General features: G+C 30.7%; 2 protein-coding genes across 3 annotated transcripts in view; one reads left to right on the top strand and one right to left on the bottom strand.

Moving 5' to 3' along the window:
• Positions 1-13,842, top strand: part of LOC136988866 (uncharacterized) — a 539,116-nt gene that overhangs the window by 492,214 nt on the left and 33,060 nt on the right. The gene's annotated exons all lie outside the window — the stretch shown is intronic.
• Positions 2,979-10,807, bottom strand: LOC136988768 (uncharacterized). 2 transcript variants are annotated; one of them, XM_067286734.1, is made up of 10 exons: positions 10,712-10,807; positions 8,090-8,332; positions 7,946-8,001; positions 7,734-7,871; positions 5,835-6,069; positions 5,458-5,715; positions 4,326-4,369; positions 4,106-4,237; positions 3,330-3,540; positions 2,979-3,206 (listed from the first exon to the last, which is right to left on the bottom strand). In XM_067286734.1, exons 1-10 carry the CDS (start codon positions 10,761-10,763, stop codon positions 2,986-2,988), a joined length of 1,590 nt encoding a protein of 529 aa, XP_067142835.1. In that variant the 5' UTR covers positions 10,764-10,807; the 3' UTR covers positions 2,979-2,985. The 2 variants fall into 2 exon arrangements, with proteins under 2 accessions (XP_067142835.1, XP_067142834.1); XM_067286733.1 differs by having other exon boundaries at positions 5,835-6,072; positions 7,737-7,871.

The raw sequence follows: 13,842 nt of genomic DNA, 5'->3' as shown, positions 1-13,842 counted from the left end.
ACTGATAGGATGAGGCAATGCAACTCATAGACAAATGTGACGACCGGGTAAAACCGGCCAGTCCGATTTTAAAATTTTATTATTTCAAATCCCCTCGGGAGATAATGATCAAAATCAGAGATAACAATCAAGAGTCAAAGGATGTGTGTAGTAGCCGAGACACGAAGTCACCGAAGCCCGCCGACGACGAGCCGCCCGCCCGATCCTCCCGCTTCCCTCCACGACCGGAGAACAGAGACGATTAACCCTACGATTACAGCTAATTCTTCGACTAATCCTAGGAAGAGGTATGATCCCCCCGCATTTGTGAACTCTCTCTCTCGCGGTTAGAAACGGAACGCGTTAGATCTTTTGTATCTGTTTACCGTCTAAATAAATCGTTATTTGTTTTCCTCATGGTTCCGTTACTTCGAATATCGCCTTAACCTTATCGACGAACCCACACACTTCCTCCACTCGACCTGACAATTAATTACCCGATCCCGACAAGTCGGGATATCGGAAAAATTAGCCATCCTTGACAGTGGGGTGGGTCTTACCGACCTGTTCGCCGACAAAAAGGAGGTACGACTCCGTCCTACCTCTCGGCGTTCCCACACAAACCACCAATGGGGACGGTTCTCAGGAGAACTTTTCTAACATTTAAACGCTTGAAATTGATCCGTATTTAAGTGAAGAAGCCACAAAACACTTCATGTGTTTAGCTGGTTGGTCAGGTCGAACCCACGATCAACCGGCCACGTTTTTATCAATTCGGCCACTAGTGGCCAAATACCAGAAAAGGCGCTATTAATTAAATATTTCAAATACGATACTAATAGAATAAGAAAAAGTGAGGAATATAAATAATATTCCAAATATACTGTACAATTGCGGATCTAGAAATGTTTAAAGAGGGTAAGAAAAGAAACAATATGCCTTACAAAGTTCTTATTACCTAAACTCGGGAGAACGTCACAAATAGCCCTCAACCTTCGTTCATTGAACTGCGGAGACCTTGTTATTAATTTGTTCATGCTAGATTGTATATGTACAAAAGTGCAAATTTAGGGGTATCAAATTCTTGTAAGTTTACTTGTATTCGCTATGGTTTAGTAAAGACATCGTTTTAAAGGTCGCGTGATTATTTTATTATTATTATTAACAATTGAAAAATTAGCAGATACGTGTTCCACCTTAACAATACAAAGTACTCTATCAAAACGAGCTGCTTGACAATATTCGATAATTAATTAATGGAGTAGATGTTCAAAATGCCCTTCTTCCTCATGCAATCACTTTTCAGTATGTCAACGAATTGAATGTCGTCCAACAACAGGCCTACTTTTGCTGCAGCAGTAATTATTTTGTACAAGTTGTTCCTTGTTTTCTAGCTCAAAACTATAGACCTACACTTCTTCCTTTGTAAAATACCAAAGAGAAAAGTCCAATGGTATCAAATCCGGAGTGAAAACTATTTTCGTAAAACTCGGGAACAGTACCAAATTTAGAAAAACATTATTATACGTCTTTCTTCTATATAACGTCCCTATATCACCTCCTAACCTACCGATTTCATCTTTTGAGAGACACCGTAACAAGTAATTTTATTGTTAGACTTTCGTGCAGATTTCTGGAACATATTTCAGTAGAACCCCAATTATCCGAGGCTTCGCATTATCCGAAACAAACCTGTAAACAAATACCCTACTTTTCTTATTGCAATTCATAAAAGAAAGTTTGAAACGATAACACGTATTACAAAATGATTTGCTTCTGTTAGCTTCTAACATTGAAGAACATTAAATGTGAGAAAATGTCTAGAGTTATTAGTGTAACGAGACAAACTTATATGACTCAGGACTAAACACCTTGTTTGACCTCCATATCTGTCAGATTCCATCCTTATAATTATTGCCTAATTATATCACGATCGAATAAAAAAAAATTACTTTTGAATATACAGTATTTTGTGATTAAATATTTAAAGAATATTTGTCCCTGGACACATCACTGACAAACTTGTATTGTCCCCGGGCAATTCCTAACTTGAATGTGTAATAGTTCTCCAAAACAATAAATGTTTATATACGGTTTAAAAAACGAAACATATATCTTTATCTTGGCTATCTTTTGGAAGCTACAATTTTATTGTGTTACAATAGTTTACAGCTAAAGATTTATTTATATGAACAATTCCGTGATCTGAAGGTGCCAAAATTCGATAATTTGGCTCAGAAAACAAATTTCTGATGAAAAGTGATAGTTGGAACCTAAGCTCGATTCTTTTTTGAGTTTATTTCTCTTTATCTCTCTCTCTTTTTTTAGTTCAAAAACAGAGGATTTTCTTTAAAGTTGGAAATTCTTCGTGTGGTTGTGGTTATATTTGTTAACATAAATTTATTACCTTTTACAAATAATTTTTTTTTTACAAAAGTCATTTATACAAATATTAAAGAAAAAAAAACATTATTAACTTAATTTTAGCCACAAATACATTACGCTTTCTCTGGAAAACTTAGTTAATTACATACATTTTTGGGGTAATCTTTGTCTGCTGACCATTCTGTCAGCGTTATCCTCTCTCCTATAAAAACAATTCTATATTTTGTAATCAGTTATAAATATAATTGAGACTTATTTAACGTTAATGAGGAAATTTACTTTTTCCGCTTCTCCTTATCAATCCACACTCGCAAATAAAAAATAAAAATTCCTTTACTCGGGGCGCCATTTAACATCGAAATTCAAACAATAAAATATTGTTAAAAGCATCTTACTGTTAAAAACTGTAATTTCATAATAATGAATTACAACATTTAATATTTAATCACATGATTAAATGTATGAAATTTCATTTGCGTATTAGAATCTAAAGAATTTTCCAAAACTTGAAAGTCTTATCGTGGTTTTAACTGTAAATTTCTTTTTTATTGCCATTAATAAAAATTCAACCTTCCTAATTTCAATGAACATTTTATTTATTCATTACATCATACTGATACATTAATGCAATAGTGAACGAGCATTGAGTAGTAATGGAAAATCTTTTCTATTTTTCTCGAGATATCGAGTACATCTAAAAATTTGTTTCAAAATCTCATAAATTTGAACTTTTGCTTTTGTGTAATCTTCCTCTTCTTTCGTTCGCACAATACCGATTAACTTATCCATGAAACTTTGTTGAAGTTCCCAAAACATCAGATTTTGCTTATCAGTATCTGCAACTATAGAGAAATAATCCGTTAATTTGTATTGGTGTCAAAGGATATTAAAAATGATTTTTGTAATTATCGAGTTACAAATATAATAACGAATCTAAAACATCATTTAAAATAAAATGTTATTACCTGGATCAGTTAATATAATTAATTGCAATAATGGAACTCTTGCGAACGAAACTTCACTATTTAATAATGAATGACATTTTTCCAATTCGTAAACAAATTCTTTTGATGTTTTATCATTTTTTATGATTTCAAAAGAACTTTTCAAAGTTTTGTATGACCATGCCAACTGTTGAACCATCAAATTTGTCAAGTTTATTGAAATTAAAGTTTTCTGTAAAGAAAAATTTTCAGAATCGTTTTATTCGTTTTCCATTTAAATCCTGTGTTTGTCATAGTTCTTAATCTCTAGAAATACGTAGGCAAGAAAACAAAGACTGATGTCAGTTTAGTTAAATTAAATTTAGAACTAGAGAAGTCTGAAGAGTGTAATGAAATTTGGTGATAATGTAACAAAAAACATCATATATTTAGTAATTTGCAGATATTATTGGATTCTTTAATATTTATAGGAAAGATCCGTTCGGGAGCATTTATTAGCGCTTTACGAGCTATTCATGAAGATGCTATATCGAGGTTTTACTATATATGGTAATTTTGAGTATTTGAGGAGGAAAGAGAATATGATTTCAGAGGAATGGTGGCTAACATTAAAAGGTAAATAAGAGAATGATGGAAGAAAAGAAATCACTTGTATTCTAAAGGTTTTTTGAATTATTTGCAGATGATTCATAGGTGAATTAAAATGTATTATTATAACGTTCAGGTATCTAGTGTTCATAAGAATGATTTTTAAATTTGTAACATATTAAGCAAAAATATAATTTTTTATACATTACCTGTTCTGAAGTCTGAACATAATGCACCAATAGTTTCAGAGCATATATGAATGATTTAGCATATTGTTTATTTAAGATACTTATTAAAGAAAATCTTTCTACTGGCAGTCTTATCAGTTCTGGTGGACTGGACTAAAATTGAAATTATGAAAAACATATACACATAACTTTAAGCATGCTAAAGTTTAAATAAATAATAATGTTATAATGTGCATATTACCTTACAGATACTCTGCTCTTCTCGAAAAGAATCGCTTATATTCACTAAAAGGTTTGAATTAATTTACATAAAAGAATAGAAATTTAATTATATTGTAAAAATAGTTTAAATCTATTGACAACTCTCATTAAAAGCATTTTATTTTATAATGAAAAAAGTCAACTGGAAAAATAATAATATATCCTATATCACTCAATATTTATTTTAGAAATGCTCTTGATATGCATTAAGCTATTTTATCAGCCATAAAATATGAAATTATTGTGAAACATCCGCCTTTCAAGAACGTTTAAATATTTTTTTCTTAACTCAGTGATAAAATGCAAATAAATTTAAATTATTCAAAAAAGTTTATAACAATCATTCAAAAAGATTTCTTAAATTATTTTCTTTGAATGTGGAGTGTAAAACTCCACATTCAAAGAAAATGATTAAAAAACAACATCAATACAAGCTTATGTACTAACTAGGTGTCTTTTGTAGTTCCATATGTGAATATTTTAAATAATGAAAAATATCTGATAAATTTTATTTGATGTTTATAAAATTAACATAAATTTTATTTATTATCGAAATGTAATCCAAGCGTTAATTCCTTGTTTGTTGTTTAACATTACTACAAAAAGAAAAACAAGAACAATGAAATAATGTTACCGGAAGATATTTTTACAAAATTACGCGGAAAAAATATCTTTCTATGGAAAATAATTAAAATAAAAATTTTAAAAAATTCAATTCAAAAATAAAAAATAAACATCAATTCCGCAGTAAAAAAGTAATTTCATTCATTATTTTATTAAACTTTTTAAAATGCTTTTAAATTTATCAAAATGCTTTAAATACTAACTGTCAGTTTAGAAAATATTTCACTTTTTTATGATTATTTGTAAATACGTTATTTTTTCCTGCTTTACTTTAACTCAACTACTTTAATTATCTCTTAGGTTATCTTAGACAAATCTCAGAATTGCAGAAATAATCCTAACATCGCGATATTAAGTGAACACTTAAAATTATCTTTAAAATAATTTCGAATACTCATTATGCTGTAAGTTTTTTTGTTTGAATTTCACCTTCAATTTTAAAAACAACAAATATTTTAAAATTAATTTATATTTGTAAAAATTCTTACTCCAATTGGAAATAAACTTGTTCACAGATTCTAATTCTGATGAATAATTACTGTTGAGTACTTCGTGAATCCAAACATCCAGTTTATGTAAAGAATGAAGCATATTATCCAATTCTGGCAGAAGTCCTATTTGTACTCCAATATTATCCATCATTGACCAACAATTCATAACTGTCATTGCTAAATCACGCGGTCTTTGTAACTTCGTTTCCTCCTCTTTCAAAAAATTGCAGTAATCTGTAATCTTTAGAGGAGAACCTGGAGATAAAAAGGCTATATTAAAACTAAGCCCCCTTAATTACACACTACATTTACATTTAAAGTATTAAAAAGATATATAAAATGTATAATTTAAAAATTATGGAAGAACATCTCACCGATCTGGAACAAACTGAGCAGTTTCATGTAATACAATATTTGGTCTGTAACTGAATAATATGCTAAATATCCGGCATAATCGAAGAGAGTTTCGATAATCTTTTTTAAAAAGTAAGATCGACAGTCATACGGATCAAAATAACAATTGTACAACTTCAAAACATTGTGAACATTCACAGATTCGCTTATGATCCACATAAGTCGCCCTCTTCCAGCATTTCTTCTGAGTAATGTCATCTGAAATATAAATATATATTTTTTCATTTTAAATAAATACTTCTAATAAATAAGAAACAAATTTATGTATCAGAAAGAAATCGGTTGAAGCGTTACAAAATTCTAAAATGTTTTTACCGTGTATTAATTCAGGATAATAATTTTTCGTGCGAATTATGCGAATGAAATTCATATATAGTTAATCGGGGCCTCCTACCCCTAAGATTTCCACACATGGTCTCGGCTTTCATCTATCTAATTTTTTCGAAATTAAGGAAAGACAGTGAATATTTATAGATCTTATTGGACTTCAATTTGAAGAAGAAAAAAAAAAATGTAGTCCAATAAGTTCTGTTTTTTATTGACAGACTAAGGCTTGATTATTTAAAAAATTTTTTTGGACGTGGCATTTTATGAGAATATAAACACTATTATATTTATTTAAAAATATACATTTATGATTCTTGTCATTCAAAGATGAAAATCTGCAATAAAATTTATAATTAAGAATTATATTTTTTCCAGCAACGAGTTGTGTAACTTTCCTAGCTGTTTAAATTATTTTATGAATAAACTATCATTTTATTATGATTAATAATATAAAAGTTGTGTGTGGCGCTATCTGTTATCAGAGTAATACAAAAAGTTTTTTTATAATTATTATAAAATGTTTAAAAAGTTTAGTTTTGAGAATAGGAATGGGTTTTATAAAAAAAAAAAAAAATGTAAATGCTAACAAGCATAAGTTATTGTGACAACTTCACAACGCCGGGCTGGAATATTTAATCACATTTTTAATAATTTATTTAATTTAAAATATATCCTTTCAATCTCAAATTAATAGTCTCTTATACATCCTGTACATCATTCTTTTCCTGATAATAACAAAGTCCTGCCGGTCATCTGTGTAACACCATTTTGGAGGAATATTTGAATTGAAATCATGCGACTTCTAGACTAGAATAAAAGTTCATGTATAGTTAATTGGGGCATCCTATTCCTAAGCTTCCCATATCCGATTTGTACTTTTATCTACCACCATTCTGGAGATTAAGGAACAACAGACAGACAGAGTTACGACAATGGGCGTTTATATCTCTACAATTTTTCAAAATTGCAGCCTAATAACGAGTAAAATCTTCATTAAGTTCGACCAACACACGGAATTTTTTTCTTTTTTTGGTTAAGGAGATTGAAAACGGAGATTTGCAAAAATCCCGGAGAATCAAATTGGTACTATTCAAATACTTTCTCTTGTAATGTATACATAAACAGCCAGAAAAGTAATACAGTAATATATTCTGCTTTCATTGACTATAAAAACGCATATCATGGACAATTTTGAAAACTTTTTTAAACTGTAAAAAATATATCGTGGAAGAATATCGATCATGCAAAATGTATTATTATTGTTAATTTGAAAATAAAATTTGAAAGATAATTCAAGTTTGGAAGTTGGTTTCAAAATAATTTCGAAATTTTTTTTTTTTGAATTATGACATTATCTTATATAAAACAGTTTCACCTAAGTACTGATATGATATCAGGAGGACCAGGCATCATCCTTGGCAGATCGCCCATATGTTACATATCCTACCAAACTATACCTGTTTATAAGTTAGCAGTTCCCAAAATGTTTTCTGAACATCAGATATAATGATATTTTAATTAAGTTTAAAATTTACCCTGTCAACTGGAGTTAAATTTAACATTTCTTCTTGAGAACATATCCAGAACAAAAATTCGTACGAGCTTTTATTAAAGTGATTTTCAAATATTTTTTCCATTTCATTAGCAGGGTCATCTTTGTTCATTTGTACCTAGAATTAAATTTAGAATTTTATGATAAACAGTTTAAACTTTCTCAAAAAGCATTGTTTTTCAAAGAACTTACAGGAAATTCGTTATTTGAAAGATAACAGGAATCAAATAAGGATATTCTCTTGAGACCTACATAAATTAAATTAATTATCAGCTTCAAATTTTAGTTCATTTTATTTAAAGTGGTTTTTATTACCAAGAACAAATGAAAACTTACCGACTGAACTGGCTCTAATTCCATTTGTGTAAAAGGAATCCAAAAAACAATGAAGACATTGATCATTGCCAAAATCTTCAAGCATACAACAAGTAAAAGTTTCGGCTGATGCTATGGCTTGAATAAATTCAGCTTCACAAGATTCACAGTAATAGAAATTTGATTTAAAATATGTATTATTACTGCAGATTTGGCATTTCCCTAAGGTCGTCTTTAAAAATCTTCCTGAAGATCGTTCTTGTACTTTGTTATCATGGATAAAAGTTTTAAATTTTAAAATCATTAGACTTGAAATTCCTATATTCAGACACAATGACAAAAAGATTAATGAAACCGGCATTCTAATTACATTAGAAACAATTTATATGCTAATTTTATGAAGATTGATTTACGAACAAGAAATTGCTTTAATGAGCTTCGTAAGTACTAATAATTTCCTTGTAAATTATCAGAAAAATTATAAATCTAGTGAATAAACAAATATAATCATAAAGATATTAGAAAAGACGATTACAATTCTTTCTATAATGCTACATTCTTTTCTATAGAGTAAAATCCTCGAAAATTATCATTTACAGTGGAGAACCCGGGTTCTAATCCGGGAGAACAACTCCAAGAATTTTTCGGGGGGTCGGCTCTCCGTCCACACCCATCGGTGGGCCCGGGCTACCGTTGGCTCAGCTCTCTTAGTGCCCACAAGGCAAAAGGAGTAAAAATAATTTTTCCTGTAATTTTAAATATCAAAAATCTTTGTAAAAAATTTTCTGAAGTTGCAAATATATAAATTAGAGCTGTTGATTAATCGTAATAATTCAATTAATTAATTAATATCTTTAATTTGTATAATCAGCATTTTCTCAGCTATAATCCTGAGAAAATTTCACTTTCACAAAGTTTGAATTGGGTCTTACAATAAAATGTACTGTAGAGTGTCGTTAATCTGAACCCCGGAAATCCGAATCGCCGGTAATCCGAACGATTTTCAGTCGGACTGTGTCGTGCTGAATCGAACGTTTTTGATACTAGATTTACTTCTAAAGTATAATTTTCATGTTTGGGGATACTATAGATTACCACCTATGAAATTTCGGGTCTTTGAGTATATATTTGAACTGAGGAGACCGAGACGAGTTCAACGATACCCTACTTTTGGACCGGAGATGAAAAATAATAAAGTTATCATACTTTTTTCCAGCGATCGCGCGATGATAGGCAGTCGAGTCGCTCTCTCCGCTAAGTCGGCCTCGCTATCGCGATCGGGAGTCGCGTCGCTTACCGTTAAAATTGCCTTCAGAGACGTTTCCCCCTTTTTTTACTTTGTTCAAGAACTACCGTGAATCAATAACTAGTGACGTTTAGTACATGGCGGCCTGCCGGCGGCTCCCCTCCGGGAGGTCAGTCGGGAGCACGAACAGTGGGAACGCTTGTTCGCTGCCATAAGTAACATTAACCGAAATTGCGATCGCGAGATGATCGGAAGTCGCGTCGCTCTCTCCGCTCTCGTATCGCGTGTTAACCCTCCTGATGATGACCGTAGTCCGACGTCATGGTTTGCAGACTTTACCGAAAGATGACAGTACTAGCAACTATTGTGCCGTCTTGCATGAGTAGAATGTCAAAATCAATTAGAGATTTGACTTTCTCTTAATTTATACTCACTCACGAATCCAATCGCTTAAAATTTTATCGGCAACACACATTTTCAAATGGAAAAACGTAGTCAAACGTTATGAACTTGAACTTAACAATAGGGAGGTTGAGGCCGAAGTTTTAAACGCGAAAACGTGTACGTCGGACGTTCAGCGCCGCTTTCCTGTAAGCCCAGAAGTTTGACAATGGCGTTTAGAATGTCGAGCATGATTCCACTGACTTTCCAAACACCATTGTCAAACTTCTAGGCTTACAGGAAAGCGGCGCTGAACGTCCGACGTACACGTTTTCGCGTTTAAAACTTCGGCCTCAACCTCGCTAATGAACGGAAGACGTGGGTGTAACAATTGATTTATCACTACATGGTAATAAATCAATTGTAAATCTCATGTTCATTGTAGAGCAGTATATACATAAATATTTGACTACATCAGCCGCTATTGTGTCAAGAGTCTTTTCTGTTGAATTGATGAAAAGAATCGTTGTGGAACAGTTTCGTTGTGGAATCAAGTCATTTCATTAACTGACAATACCTCAGAGTAAAATTCGTAAAAAAAAATTTACTTTACTTTTAAAATAGCTTTTAATGCATAATCATTGAATATCAGGAATATCTAGCATAAATATGCTCTAAACTGTAACTAGCATAAATATGCTCTAAATAAACTTGGACTGGTAAATATTCGACTTGATGTTTGTGGTCCAGATTGAACTAACATAGAAAGATTATTTAATAAAATCAGCCTGACTTTTTTAAAACTTTCTGTTTGTAACGAAAATACAATATAATTGTGTAATAATTAATAAAATTTCATAAAAATCCAGTAAAATATTAACTCTTTACGAGTACACCCACGTTTATTCTTTTTATCTTTATTGGTTTTTTAAAATTTATTATGAATAATTATACATTATTAAATTGGATTTTAGAACAAATTGATAAATTTAGATTATCGAATTTAATTAACTTACTGGTAAGATTCTTCTCAAAATTTCTCTCGCTTTCTGTTTCACTTTCACTCATCTTGAATAATGTAAATATTTACATAAAACAGTTCATTCTTTTGCTAATATAAAGCAAGTTTATTTCAAATATGCAAATATGCTGAAGAAAGCTCCAATCATACATTAAAGTTATTCAGGTTAAAGGATTGAAATTATTTAAATTTAACAAGCAATAAAAACAAAGAAACAAATTATTGATAGTTTTTAATGCAAATTATTGTTTATTTTATGCATAAAATATATTTTATTCTAACATAAAAAGTTTTAGAATTATTATTTTTAATCATACAAAATCAAATAATAAAAGCATAAAAAATAAATTAATATTTATATAAATTATTTTAATATATTATTATTCATTAGATGAATTTATTTTGTTATTTTTTAAATCATATTTCCAAAGAAATTACTTCGTTTTTTTGTGTAAATATTATTAAAATTATGCAAAATTATTATTAATAAATTAATTTCAATGTTTTAGTAAAATGAATAAATAATTGGATTATGTTCAAAATGACTGGTAATTAGGATATTAAAATAGAAATTAAAGAAATGCAAAGCATCAATAAAATTATTTACATAATGGAAGTTTGACGATTGAACAAATTATAAATTATCAATAGCCAATAGTTTAATGGAAATTGTGTCAACTAGATTCAGAGAGAAATAACCTGTTGTAAAACCCAGTTTAGTAGATCCACTATACCAAAAAATACAGTTTAAATCGTAAGGAGGAAAGTAAACGTATAAATATAAATAAAGATAACAGATGAAAGACTTCTTGGTGATGTGAAACAGGATTGAGAATTAAGAGTAGTAGCGAAAAATACAGAAATAGAAGAGAAACTTAAGAAGAATATTAAAAGTTAGAAAAAAGGGCAGTTTGAAGAATAGACACAATACTCATTATGATAAGAAACTAAAACTGTTCCGAGTATAGCGGAGATGATGATAATAGAATTTCCAAAAAGTTCGCTGCAAATGTGATTAACCTTTCTACTGCTGAAACAATACGTTTGAAGAGCTTTGTTTACAGGACATTTTTGGGCCCCTTAGAATCTAACACGCTGTAAAATATTGCCCCTATCTCGAGAACTCTCTGCTATCTGTGTGATAAAAATGGATCATGAAAATTTTCTTTTCTTTCTTAATAATGGAATATTTTCTTCAAAAGCGAATTTCAAGAAAAATATAAATGGAGAACGTAAAATGAAAATTAGTCGTATTTACATTTATTTAAAAATAAACATATTTATGAATATAATGCTTAATATTTACACAACTATTGAAGGTAAACTTTATATAAATTATTTCTGTACATAAGTATCATATCGTCTTTTATATTTTATGATTTTATTTTTTTCTTCCTATAATGAATTAATGCTACGACGATTTCAAATATTAAAATTAGGATACAAAGCTGGAGCAAGTTGTTTCGATTTGTATTTTACGTATTCTGTGTCTAAATGAATATTACCTCTGTAGCCTAACTAGTAAATATTGAGATCTGATAGTTAAATGGTTGAGATCATATTTTATATTTATTCTAGAAAGCATTGTTTCCTGACTATAAAACATTTAATCATCATATGCCGAAAAATTACATTATATTGACGCTTTTATATTCGGTGGGATGAAAACATTAAGAAAATATTTCCATTTAATGAAGAGAAATTTCCAGGAAGGAATCCAACGATATAAATGCTAAAATAAACTAAGTATTTAAATTTTATTATAACTTTCGGTCTCTCTAAAGGATTGAGCATATTTCTTCAGATAATTATGCAAGTTATAACATATTATATTGTTAATTTTTTAATAGCTAAATAAGAATGTTTTCAAAATAATCAAAAACTTTTTTGATGTTACAATATATCTACATTATCTTGAAATATTTTTCTGATCATAATAAGTATTTTTTCAATAATGGATCTGTTCGGAAGCGCTTACAGGTTTAACCGCAGATATCGGGCACCATTCAGAAACGTTAACCTTCCAGTCGATTGCAGAGACAATGTTTAGACGCCGACGACGATCGTGTAGACCGCGGTTCAGAAAAATTTCAGCGCAGAGACGGCGTTTCTTGCTTGCCACAGTTTTAAACAGCGATTAGAAACAAATTATTTGACCTACTTTTTTTAAAATCAGGTTTACACACCGTTTTACTTGAGTAGAAGACGTCATATTCATCTATTGGTCGCAAGTTAAGTTTATGTTATAATGGATATTGTTCATTGAATAAATATTGCAAACGGGACGAATCAAAAAAGTTATTCATCTTGACAATTACGAAGAAAGAGGGGGTAATACGAGATTGGACTAATCCTTTAAAAATCTATTCGGAAGACAAATTTCGAATTCGGTATAGATTTTCTAAATCTGGATTTCTTCCTGTTTTAAATCGTATTGGCGACGAAATTAATCATCTAGATCATTGGTTCTCAAACTTTTTTGATCCACTGCCCTTTTTGTTCCATAAAGTTATACCCAACGCTCCCTAACCCATCAGTGACCCCGACTTTTGCCTTTGGTTACCGTTCAGTACCCTGCCTCCAGCGCCCCCTAGATTTACTCACCGTCCACAGGGGGGCGGTATCGCCCACTTTGAGAACCCCTAATCTAGATGGAAGAGGATTGCCATTAACTACTGAACAATAGTTGTTGACGGCATTACGATTTCATGCCACCGGAAGCTTCCAGAGGGTAGCCGGTGATCTTATCAGAGTTCACGTCTCTACTGTATGCAGGTTTATCAAACAACCATTAAATAAATTTTAAAAAGTTTCTTATATAGTGATAGAGACATTTATAATAAGAATAAGGTCTTGCTGCGAGCAGACCGACAAAGAAACGACGACGAAAATTCGTTCTGTATCACCTCCCATGCAGTTTTTTTCATTACCAAAATACGATTGTTGTAACCTTTCTCCTCAACTGCAGGATAATTTTTTATAATTTCTGCGAGGACACTTCTTCGAAAAAATTCCGACATGATTTGAACATGTTGCTCGTCGCCATTTTTCTGACGTCATAAACGAACGACCTGATTGGTTAAACGACTCCTGAGAGAGGGGAGTAACAGCGAAGAAAGTAATAGC

Source organism: Centruroides vittatus, unplaced genomic scaffold (assembly GCF_030686945.1).
Source record: "Centruroides vittatus isolate TY-2023 unplaced genomic scaffold, ASM3068694v2 scaffold_386, whole genome shotgun sequence".
NCBI classification, from domain to species: domain Eukaryota; kingdom Metazoa; phylum Arthropoda; class Arachnida; order Scorpiones; family Buthidae; genus Centruroides; species Centruroides vittatus.
Note: the sequence above shows the minus strand (reverse complement) of the source record. Positions and strands in the feature narration are given on the sequence as shown.